Genomic DNA, 12,441 nt, shown 5'->3' on the forward strand with positions numbered 1-12,441 from the left:
CCTTGTAGAGTGTGAAGCTACATTAACGAGTTAACCCTTGAGGGCTCAGCCAATTGCTAGTTCATCATTTAGCAGTAAGGCATTCTCTGGGAAATATCCCACCCTCTGACTTCACCACCTCAACCAAGCTTCACAATCATCATTGCTGTGTACCAGTAATAAATTGTTTAAAACTTTGTGCGTGTGTGTGTGTGTGTACGTCTTTTTTTTGTCTTGTTGAAAATTTTTTTCCTGGAACCTAACCCCCCGTATTTACATTAATTCTTACAGGGAAATTGGATTCGCTTAACATTGTTTTGAGTAAAGTCGCATTTTTCAGGAACATAACTCCTCACTTAACATTGTAGTTACTGTAGCTAGACGTGGGGGCTGTTAAACCTAACTTTGTGCATTCCTCTTTGGGTAACACCTATTGGGAGGCATTCACGCTGCTGTGTGCTGATCAGGCACCTCTTTCTTGTATTTTAAATTCTGTTACCATTCATTGGCTTGTTACCCCTAGGATTTATCCATTTATTTCCTTGGCTGCACTGATAGTCAACCTAAGTCAAGTTTCTCAGATATTTTTGTTTTTGTTTACACCCCAGAACTCAATTCACTGTCTGTTTCAAATTTAAATATCTTGGACTGAGACAAGTATTTTTAAAATCTCCCCTTTTCACCAGCATCGCATAGTTGAAAATGAGAAGTGCCCCTTGTAAATGCTCTGCTCTACTTTTTAGTACATATTCTGTGTTGCTGAGGCTGTCCAAACTGTTAATACGTATAGCCTGTGTGGATGTATTGGTTTACAAAATAGTCCCACACTTCATTCATTTCACGTCTGTTGTAGGTACTGCCATAAACACTATGACAGAAGCAAAGATGGCAACAAAGATGTGAGTAATTTTATGTCCATATTCTTCTTCTTGATGTGAGTGATGCATGAATTATAACTATTGTCTCCATATTCGGCCAATTTAAAGTAGACCTATGTTTGCTCAGAACTTCTCAGGGGCAGGGTCCTCTGTATCATCTTCTACTATTGAGGAACTTTGTAGTACATTTTTCACAACTTCTCTCCTGTTTGGAATGTTGTCAGGTTGTAGGAAATGACTGAACTTTTTCATTGGCCAACAATTCAGCCAGCTCTGTCCCTCTGGGCTGTGTTGATGCTGCTAACAAGAATAAAAAGTAATAAAACTTGCTTCAGACAGCAGATGAGTCATTCTACAGTGTGTATTCAAAGGAGGTTCAAATTTTAATATCTAAAACTTGTTCTGTGCTGAAGGCTTGGAAATTAATGCACAAACTTGTTGCGGAGACAAGCTGCTTAATGCTAATAGATTTTAAATCGGTGTCAAAATCCCTACTTGCCAATGCCATGGTGTATTGCAGAGTTAGCCCTGTAGCGGTTAGAGTTCAGTGGTGTCTGTCTGATATACTTCAGTCTTTATTGTGTGACACAGGTGTATCTGTCTCTGCTCCGGATGTATCTATCGCCACCTAGTGTTCATTGCTTGGGGCCAATCAAGATGGAACTGTTGGAGCCTCAAGCCAATCTCCAGGCTGCCCTGCAGGTTTTAGAATTGCACCACAGCAAATTAGATACTACCAAGGTAAGGATTCCTTATTTTATAGGTGGTGGTATGGATAGTTGCTATATCTTGAATTACAATGAAAAACACACAGAGTTAAGGGTAGGCCCTGGGAACAGATCCTAAAAGTATCTGGACCAAAAAGAAATAGGACTGAGATTTTTTTTTTTTCCCTACCATACCCCTTTGTCTTACAACTTGTCCTTGTCCCTTCTAGGCTATAAACCTGCTCCCAGCAAATACTCAAATTAGTGAGATTCGAATCTTCCTAGAAAAAGTCCTTGAAGAAAATGCCCAGAAGAAACGATTCAACCAAGTACTCAAAAATCTTCTCCATGCAGAATTCCTGAGGGTTTGTACCCACCTCTTTCATCCTCATTTATCAGATTTATTTTTCAAAAGTTCTGTTAAATGGAAAGACTGTGTTTTTAAAAAAAAAAAAAAAAATTGAACTCTTCATTACCAGTACAGGAAACTTGTCCTCTAAATGGTGGTGTAATCATAACTCTGGCATTTCAGGATAGTGGGAAACTAATGGTAGTTAAAAATACTATCCTTCTGTCTATTTAAACTAGAGAGGTGGCTGAGGTGCAGCATTGCACTGCTTACCACGTTTCCATTCTCCCACAGGTTCAGGAGGAGAGGATTTTGCATCAGCAGGTGAAGTGTATCATCACAGAGGAAAAAGTGTGCACTGTGTGTAAAAAGAAGATAGGAAATAGGTGAGTAATACTTCCTAGGAGAGCATTATTTCTAAAGAGGCTTGTGGTACAAAAACAAATTAGTCTGGCTTATTTTTGCAGAGAAGTAAGGATGATGTATAAATCCAGGAGCAAACTACTGAGGGAGAACTTTCAGAAGTGTACAATGAATTGGAAACTGTAATCTTAGCACAGTGGCTGGAAAAAATGCCAAACCTCTTGATGCCTATGACAAAAAAATAAACTGCAAAAATAACTTCTCTTGGATTTTCAAGCCTCCAGCGCAGACACAATAAATCAATTTCAAGTTTCATGAGGCTTTTCTTCCAAGATTGATGGAGCAAGTAGTTGAGATGTTGACTGCAGAGCTCAGAACTCTATGCAGAGTGGATGATAAGCACTATAAAAAATTGTTTTCCATCCTGGAATCTGAAAGCTCTGTGGTTGCACATGGCTTCTTTATATAAATCTTTATAGGTGGAGTCTCAGTTTTGAAAGTATAATGTATATAATATAAAGGCTTTGTAAATCTGAAACCTTAAGTGTGGTGATGGCTACGTTGTGCCTTCAAAATCAACCTGCACCTTACGTGCCAGTGACGTTAATACATCTGAGCAGCAGCAATAGTTTTATTGGTGTCAAAACTTCCAATAATTCTCCCACTATTTTCATCCCTGAAGTTTTCAGGAAGAAATCAGGCTGATGTGGAGCAGAGACTTTGATGTTTCCTTCGCTCACCCTGTTCAGTGCGTCAGCTCCAAACTACATCTTATCACCTAACAACCTTTAGCTGCTGTTACTGGTGGTGGGATTAATCCCCTCTAAAACATTGACATATTCAGAATCTGGTGGGGAATAGATCTCTCTGCTTGCTGCTTTAATGAGCACAGTTAGCTGTCTCTAGAGCACTGAATTATTGGTATGCATTCATCCATTTTTCCCTGTTAAGTATGATCTTGAAGTACTGGGTGAAGATATAGGGTTAGTATATACTATATGCTTCATTTTGGTCAAGTTGGATCATGCCAGACTTAGAAAAGTGATCATGTTAAAATCGCACTTTGTGGTTCCAAACTTACTCAGCTAACTAGCATTTTTGAGTCACACTGCTGTAAATTCCAGCTAAGTTCTTTGCTTTGGACATGGCTGATAAAACTGATGCTATAATTGAAACTTTAGTCAGGAATTCTCTTCATTAAGAAAGTAGCAGTTTTATGTAGTCACTTTTCTGACTGTAACAAAAATCAAGCTTGTATAGTGAACAGGGAAAACTGTATTGATTACACTGACATTTGATCTTGTGTGCTGTTCTGTTTCTTCACAGTGCATTTGCCCGATACCCTAATGCAGTAGTTGTGCACTACTTCTGCTCCAAAGAAGTCAGTACGGCAGACACCTGAAACATGTTGCCATACATTAGATGGACTGCATTAGCCACAACACCCGCATGAAATACCAATGTGAAGACTTGTTTAGGAAAAGTTGATGCTCTGGAGTTTTGAGGCATGTTGCTAGGAACAGCTTACAAATAGCTTGTACCCAGCATGTCTCTGGAATGACTCTACCTATAATTTGGCAGTACTGACTTATTCGAAAATTGACGTTTTTAGCTGTTAAATTGCTGGCAGCTATATATACCTCTTAACATACCAAGATGAGGAAGAATGGAAATTGATCAGCAATGAGCTTGTATTGCACTCCAAACCTTGCAGGCTAGTTTCCGAACACCTCTATGGTGTTTACCAATGACGGCATGTTTTAAAGTAAAAATTTTTCTATTCAGGTAAAAACTTCTTGATCTGACCTTGTTTGTGGCTCACTCTAATAGTCCTCAAAAGGCCAAATCCTTGAAAAGTCACTGCAATTGTTTTAACGTTGTATTGAAATCTACTTTTATCCACCAAGTTGAGGGGGAGAGAGGGAGCAGGCAAGAGGATGAGAGGCTGTCGTGCCTGGTACTTGAACAATTCTGTCTGACTTCACCTTTCTCCCAATGTTGGGAATAACTAGATGTTGAACAAAGGAATTTTTCATCTTTGATGCCTAGAGTGCTTATCAACTCACCTTGTGATACACAGAAGTTCCACAGGGGTTAGTCACACACTATAGGCTTCACTGGTAAGCATTTATTTTTCCCTTTTTGACTTTAGTTTGTTAGAGGTATGTAAATATGAATTAGCTCTCACACTGTTTGCACTGTGTACAGTCACTTCCAACATGAGTGGACGCTTTTGAGAAGCAGCAACAACTGTCTGAAGAAGGGAAGCTCTCACTTGCACTTGTACCAAAAAGAACACTCCCTAAAAGTAACACTTTTGACAGGGACTGAAATCCATCTCTTGCTTGAGCTTCTAGAGCGCATTTGAGGTCCCTGTGTATGTAAATAGCTCTTCAGTCTCTAGTTCTCTCCCCAGCATTAAAGTAAAATATAGACTGCATTTCGATGTCTCTGAGGGCTTTAGGTCAACTCCCTTCTGCCCAGGCTGGTATTGGTTTGTTTTTTTTAAATTTTTTACTGTGCCCGAGGATTCTAAATACACAAAACTGGATGCAGTATACTTCTTCATAGTCTGTAATACTTTTGTCTTATTTTTCCATGAACTTTAATTTGTAGCAGAGTTGATATAAGAGTACTTGCATGTTCACTTACTCTACAAAGAATCTGAGCAGCAGTGAACAAAGGCAGCAGTAGCACATGGTTCAGTGTAATTGAATGTGGGTAATAACATTTCAGTTTAGCCATACTTCTGTAATTAAGTATTAAATGATATGGAACATGGCACACAATTATTATACTCCTTTTCTTTTAAAATCTATCATACTCCCCAAACAAAGAGTTGAGAAAATAAAATTTTAAAAACAAAAATCCATCTGCCCAGAATGTCATTGAATTTCACTGTTTACATGTTTATTTAAGTCCTTTTTTTAAACACTTTTAGCAACAGGTCTTTTGTTAGGATATAAATGATCCTACCTCACCTTCGAACTCTGCAAATACCATACCGTGGTTATATAGCCTACTCCTTCTGCCATCCGTTTTTTTGTTTCAAGGCTATGGTTGCCAAAAACCTTTGATGTCTTGGGTAATACTGTTGGCGGTGCCTTTCTGTAGAGGTTAGGGGAGTTCCTGTGCTGAGATGGAGTTACTTTTTAAACTTTCTATTTGAACAAGAGAACCTACTACGTGCTTGTATTCAATTTGCACATATTCTGTATAGTGTTTTATATACTAGTTCAGGTACAACAGGAAGATATTTTGGGAGTTGACAGTGAAAGAAGGGTATCTATCAAGACCCTACAGTTTTTGTGTACAAAAGTCAAGACCTTTCTGATATTGGTAAAGAGGATAGGTAATTCAGACTATCTGCTGCCAGTAAATCTGCACTCTCTCTCACAGTTGGAGTCAGTAGTGTACTCTTGTTTCATGGTGATGCTATTGTGCCTCTGTTCAGCTTTTTTGCATTCATTTGCAGAGGTGTGGTGTGTGCTGCAATTCTGCTGTCTGTTCTCATCCCATGGTTTAGATTTACTAACCATATGGAAGTTTTGTTTAAAGCAATATATTGTAATAAATATTCTGAACCAGTCTGTTCTTCATTTTATTGTGTGGATGATAGTAACTAGCTGAGCTGCTCTGGATTTACATTTTATTTCTTTCCTTTGAGTTCAGATTTAGATAGCTGAAATCATGAATTATATGATTTTTAAAACCCTATGACTGTGAAATTGACCAAAATGGACCGTGAATTTGGTAGAACCCTATTTGTTGCCAGTACTGTGGTATTTAAGGATATAGAGGAATCAGAATGGTGAATTTTCAGACCAGTGCAGGGATTTCAGTATAGGTAGTGTGAGGATAGTCTAAACTCCAAGTTCTGATGAGTAGCCAGAAAAATGTTTCTGGAAACTCCTTCCTCTCCACCATTGAATCAAATTTCTGTTCACAATAGAATATTTCAAATCTTAGAGTAAAATGTAATCACCACCAAAGATGATGAAAAATTGGTTGTCAGTAGATTAATTGCAATCAGTATCCACAGTTCCTGTGTAAAATATAAAAGGGCAGAATAGATTTTGTTATAAATATGTATTATCTAAAATAAGAGAGGAGCAAGAAATAATCCATCTCTTTTTGTAGTTTATTCACTTCTGTAGGAATACTTAGTATCATTAAGAGTTACAGGATAGGGTCCTGTTAATTTAAAGATAATGATATTTTGGCTCTTAGACATTTTGTTTCAAGTTTCAATGAAATGGGAAACTCCACTATCTATGGAAGTTGCATAAATTTCAAACCTCCTATACAGATTCAGTGGCTTTGCTTGCTGTTCAAGGAGCCTATTGCTGAAAGCAGGTGTCAGTTACAAGATTCTGTAGGGCAGGGATAGTCCGTAAGCGGACTATGGGCCAAATTGGGACCACCAGATGCTTTTGTATGGACTATGAAATCTTTTTATTTACTTAATATCATTTATTTATTTTATCAGTTTTTATTATTATTTGCACTGGAGCCTGGACCTTGACTATACCTTGACCAAGAAATTTGGACCTTGACAAAAAATAAACTACCCCTGCTATAGGGCTATGTGTGGCATTTCAATAAAACAACACAATTACTCTTACATTCTTATGTCTTTCTAATTTATATATTTGTTTTCAGTATTAGATCTGATCATGCACAATCTCTGTTCACAGTGGTTGTGCAGGATTGGGGTTTTTTATAGGAATCCCCGCTCTTGGACTTATTCTGACTGTTGCGTAGTAAAATATTGGGCAGAACCCTTTTAGACATCTGTTTTGGGAGGAGTGGTTGAGTGTTTATCCAGCAAAACCGTTTCACACCAGTTTGTCGTCCTCTCACTCAAGTACATCACCTCCACCCAATATCTGATCTGGTCCCACCCATCCAAGAATTCCAACGTTCCAAGCATGCCAGCATTCCTTGAAACACAATCCCTCCAGTGATAACTTGTTGCAATGCTACTTGTTTATTACAGCTACTGCAAATCTTGTCATGTCTAATTGTGTAATTTGATCAAAATAAACCATGATTTGGCTGGATTTATTCCTTGCAAACATCTGAAAGATAAGGTGATAAAGTAACAGCATGGATTTGTCAAGAATAAATCATGTCAAACCAACCTGATAGCTTTCTTTGACAGCATAACAAGTCTTGTGGATGGGGGGAAGCAGTAGACACGGTATATCTTGACTTTAGTAAAGCTTTTGATAGTGTCTCATGTGACCTCGTGAACAAACTAGGGAAATGCAACCTTGATGGAGCTACTAAAAAAGTGGGTCGAAAACCATTCCTAGAGAGTTATAAGTGGTTCACACATGCTGGCAGGGTATAATAAGTGGGGTCCTGCAGGGATCAGTTCTGGGTCTGGATCTGTTCAATCTTCATCAATGATTTAGATAATGGCATAGAGAGTACACTCAAAGTTTTGTGGATGATTCTAGGCTGGGAGGGGTTGCAAGTGCTTTGGAGGATAGGATTAAAATTCAAAATGATCAGACCATTTCTCCAGTTTGTCCAGAAGTAAATAAGATGAAATTCAGTAAGGACAAATGCAGAGTACTCCATTTAGGAAGGAGCAATCAGTCGCACACATAGAAAATGGGAAATGACTGCTTAGGAAGGAGTACTGTGGAAAGGGATCTGGGAGCATAGGCCCTGACTCCATGCTAAGCACCCACCGGCAGCTCCTTGTCCCACTTCCATCTCTCCTCCTGGGTGTACTGCCTTGTCCTGCTTCTCCCCCCTCCCTCCCAGCACTTATGCCATGTAACAACTGATTTGTGCTACAAATGCTGCGGGGAGGAGGAGGGGGAACATGGTGCGCTTGAGGAAGAGGTGGGGCCGGGATTTGGAGAAGGGGTCCAATAGGGGCAGGGAGGGGGTGGAGTTGGGGCGGGGACTTTGGGGAAGGGGTTGGAATGAGGGTGGGACAAGGGTGGAGTCAGGGCAGGGCCAGGGGTGTGGTGGGGTGTAAGCTCCCATCGGTGACAGGGAAAATTGGCACCTATGGCTGGGAGTCATGGTGAACCACAAGCTAAAAATGAGTCAACAGTGTAACACTTGCTAAAAAATGAACATAATTCTGGGATGTATTAGCAGGAGTGTTGTAAGCAAAGACATGAAGATAATTCTTCTGCTCTACTCCACACTAACTCGGTCTCAACTGGAGTATTGTGTCCACACATTTCAGGAAAGATGTGGACAAATTGGAGAAAGTCCAGAGAAGAACAACAAAAAATGATTAAAGGTCTAGAAAACATGACCTATGAGGGAAGATTGAAAAAAAAAATGGGTTTGTTTAGTCTGGAAAAGAGAAGACAAAGGGAACACAACAGTTTTCAAGTATATAAAACACTGTTACAAAGAGGAGGGAGAAGAATTATTGTTAACCTCTGAGGATAGGACAAGAAGCAATGGACTTAAATTGCAGGAAGGGAGGTTTAAGTCAGATGTTAGGGAAAACTTTCTGTCAGGGTGGTTAAGCACCAGAATAAATTGCCTAGGGAGGTTGTGGAATCTCCATCACTGGAGATTTTTAAGAGCAGGTTGGACAAACAGCTGTCAGGGATGGTCTAGATAATACTTAGTCTTGCCATGAGTGCAGGGGACTGGACTAGATAACCTTTCAAGGTCCCTTCCAGTTCTATGATTCAAAGCCATGGTGCTAATTGCTCAGGCTTCCATTATCTTTCAGGCACTTACAAATGTGTGTTGCTCAGTTTGTCCTATTATTTTACTAGGGAATTCAGTTAGATTCAGGACAAAGCCAGGTGGCTTGAAGTTTGGCTTTACAATGTATGAGGTTTCCTTGGTTCTCTCTACCTTTTCAAAACGAATTGCCAGTAGTTCAGAAAATTCATTAACAAATACCGTTAAAGCCTCGGGATAAAATCTGAAACTATTGAGTGTTTATATTTTTTCCAAAGTATTCTAGTACCTATTTTTAATAATTTTTACAGCATCTAATCCAATGCTTATTGAAGTCAATGGCAATGGGTGTTGGATTGGGTCCATAGTGAGAAAGGACCAAACTGTGCCTGCATTGCCCACCAAAGTAATCTCATGAAGTCAAAGAGTTTTACTTACATGAGAAAAGTGAGCAGAATTTGGCCCAAGATCTTAATCCCATTCTAATGGTCCAACCCCACTCTTGATTTTTATTTGCAGTAAATTTGTTTTTTTGGGTTTTTTTAATCCCAAATTTCAGTGTCTCCGCTATTAACAACTGTTATTTTTAACTAATAATTTCCTCTGCCGCCTCCATCATTATCCCACCCCCCATAATAGACGTAAATATCTTCCTTCCCCCCTTAATTCTTTGGATTCTTAACTTTGATTGTTATCTAGTCTTTCTTTGTTGCCTTCCATCAGAGGATCTCAAAGCACTTTCCAGACACTAATTAACTGCGATATACGGATTTCTCTGCATTTCAACAGACCCGGAAATTGAAGCCCAGAGAAGTCGTGACTTGCCCAAAGTCACAGAACAAGTTTGTGGCAGAGTCTGGAAGAAAACATCGCGCTTCTTGTCAGATCCTCTTTCCGTTTGCTCGATCTACTTTATTTGCCACCTTTATGCTTGACTGCTAGTGTTTGGGGAAAACCTGTCAGTGAGGCTGTAAACCGGATTGTTCGGCAGCTCCACGCAACGCCCCCACCCCCCGCAATTGCTTCTCCCTGTTGGAGCAGAGCTGTGTGTGTAACTCAGGACAAAGCTGCTGCAGTTCAGAGGAGCGAGGAGAAGCAGCCGGTCAGATTCCAGAGACTTGGTGTTTTCACTCCTGTTTGTTTAGCTCAGGGTTTGGGAAGGTCTCCTATGTTCCGGGTTGTGCTGCTTAGCCGGGTGTCACCCCGCATGTTCCCACTTCTGGCTGCCGTGCTGTTCCAGAGGAAAGAGAGGAAGGATAGAGGGCTCTCTCAATGGCGGGTAATGTAAACTTTTGCCCTTCCTTTGCGCTAAGGGCCATCACCCACATGATAAAGAAGCAACTAAAAGTTATGACACATGCATAAGAGCAGCCCTGAAACAGGGTGAGCAGAGCACCGCCTTTGTCATGTGTGGGAGAAGCTACCTAAAGCTGAGTTTGGAGAGCGAAGGCGATGACAGTGACTAGGCTTAGCTGCTCCTTCCTAGACTCTGGGCTTCCTAGATCGAAGTCTGTTTGGCAATGTATGGTGACATTTTAAAAAGTGCTCTGTGTGGCCTTAAATTGGCTCCCGCTGAAGTCAGGGGTGGGGAAACTCCCATTGACTTCAGTGGCAGCCAATTTAAGGAAATACTTTTGCAAATCTCATCCATAGCCTATTTTGTCTATAAAGAAGCAGAGCAATTCTGTGCATTTCCATTTCTTTGCTCCCTGGGCTAACAGGAGTTTACAGTCTAAATCCAACGAAGTATGGCAAGGATTAGCCCAGACTAAGCCCCTGTCTAAACTACCAATACAGCCATGTGCGGTAACTTGGTAATTAGTTGTTTCTTACCTTGCAAGCAGAGTTCCAATATATAGTGCAGAGTGGCTGTTTAACCTTGTTTTACAGCCAGGCTAAAGCTTCTGTTAAGATCCAGTCGGCACTACATATTAGAATCGGACTTGCTTTGTAACCAAGTTAGGGGGTAGCCCACTTTTAACCAGGTTCCTTCATGTAGTTATATTTGTAGAGTAGATGGAGGAGGCAAATAGCAAAACTTACAGAAAAAATCATGAGATGTTTGCTATGTGCATGTCATTGTTGGTTCCTGTTTGATTTATGTAAAACTATGATTTTGTTTTGTTTTTCAGTTTGCGCTTCCCAACTCTGTGTTTAAATATAAGGAAGTCAGGCAAGAGGCAGAATTGTTACTGAACATCAGTGCTTTGTGGTCTAACCAGGGATTCATCAGGGGTGTGAAGCTGTCATTTTTGGAGACTTGCTAGTTTAAAATTTTAGCCAATACCTGCCACATTAACTATTTACAGGTGAAATGTTGCTATTGAGAATTAGAGGTGCACAGAGGCTGTTCCTTTGTTTTATTCAGATTCAAACCCACTGAGTTTCACTTAAAGGTTTCAGACTCATCCAAACTCAGATAGCAAACCTGGCAATTTTCTGTGCTTGTTATGCTTAGCAATTCACTGAACCCAGAAGACCTGTCATGGGCTTGTCCATTGTGTTTTGTTATGAAACTCATTCCCTCCAAAAATGTGCTTATCCAGAGGCAGATTGAAAAGATGTAAGATTCACAGGACCTGAAATTGCCTCAAACAAAAGCGATGATTTAATCTTTAGGTTTGAATCCAAAAGCAGCAGAGTAAAGGTTGGTGTGGGCTTTGAAAATTGATTTTTTTTTTCAGCACTAGTGAGAATCATTTTGGGGTGAAAATTATTCAAGGGCCTACAAAAGGATACCCCACTGTGTGTGTGAAGGGGAGGTCTCTGCATTGAACCCATATAAAATGGGGAAGGTGAGGAGTTCTACAGTGTGTTATAGCCAGAACCACTAGATTTGTAGCTGTGTTAATCCAGTGGCTGGGAAGCCCCTCTTTAGGAGACTGCAGAGGAACTGCAGCAGATATTCCAGCCCACAGACTGGACAAAAGGCATCCAGTTCTTAGGTGCAGGGGAGGGATAGCTCAGTGGTTTGAGTATTAAGTTTGCTAAACCCAAGGTTGTGAGTTCAATTCTTGAGAGGGCCACTTAGGGGTCTGGGGAAAAAATCAGTACTTGGTCCTGGTAGTGAAGGTAGGGGGCTGGATTCAATGACCTTTTGAGTCCCTTCCAGTTCTAGGAGATAGGTAGATCTCCAATTATTATTTTTTTTTTTTAATTTTTAGTGGGAGGGTTGGGGGTGGTTGTGGGAGAATAAGAATTCCATCCTGGGCAATGTGAAGTCCCCTATGCAAAAGGACCACTCATTCAGGGAAGTAAATTTCACCCAGGGTGCGATATGCCTAATATGGAGAAAGGGCACATGGGTCATATACTCAATTCCAAGAGATGTCTCACACTTGAGTCTGTTGTACAAACACCCATTACTCATATAGAACAGCTGATCTGCTAGGAACCAGCTACTCTTCCAGCCCTGCCTGCCTCGCCCCTGGAATTCAGGTAGTGCATTTAGTGATGTCACATTTAATTTCTGGGTTTAGTGTGCATGCTTATC

The 12,441-nt window shown here is 40.3% G+C and overlaps 2 protein-coding genes across 5 annotated transcripts in view; both read left to right on the forward strand.

Moving 5' to 3' along the window:
• VPS39 (VPS39 subunit of HOPS complex) overlaps window positions 1–5,864 on the forward strand; it is a 44,326-nt gene extending 38,462 nt beyond the window's left edge. For all 4 annotated transcript variants that reach the window (XM_032793840.2, XM_032793838.2, XM_075065451.1 and 1 more), the window contains 5 exons: window positions 833–878; window positions 1,449–1,598; window positions 1,795–1,929; window positions 2,208–2,299; window positions 3,603–5,864. In XM_032793840.2, coding sequence (XP_032649731.1) covers window positions 833–878; window positions 1,449–1,598; window positions 1,795–1,929; window positions 2,208–2,299; window positions 3,603–3,678 — 499 coding nt within the window. In that variant the 3' untranslated portion in view covers window positions 3,679–5,864. The remainder of the gene's footprint in view (window positions 1–832; window positions 879–1,448; window positions 1,599–1,794; window positions 1,930–2,207; window positions 2,300–3,602) is intronic.
• A 4,183-nt stretch (window positions 5,865–10,047) lies between these two features.
• Window positions 10,048–12,441, forward strand: part of PLA2G4F (phospholipase A2 group IVF) — a 36,301-nt gene continuing 33,907 nt past the window's right edge. Inside the window, exon 1 of the mRNA XM_032793844.2 lies at window positions 10,048–10,227. Coding sequence (XP_032649735.1) covers window positions 10,117–10,227 — 111 coding nt within the window. The 5' untranslated portion in view covers window positions 10,048–10,116. The remainder of the gene's footprint in view (window positions 10,228–12,441) is intronic.

This window comes from Chelonoidis abingdonii, chromosome 4 (assembly GCF_003597395.2).
Source record: "Chelonoidis abingdonii isolate Lonesome George chromosome 4, CheloAbing_2.0, whole genome shotgun sequence".
NCBI lineage: Eukaryota > Metazoa > Chordata > Testudines > Testudinidae > Chelonoidis > Chelonoidis abingdonii.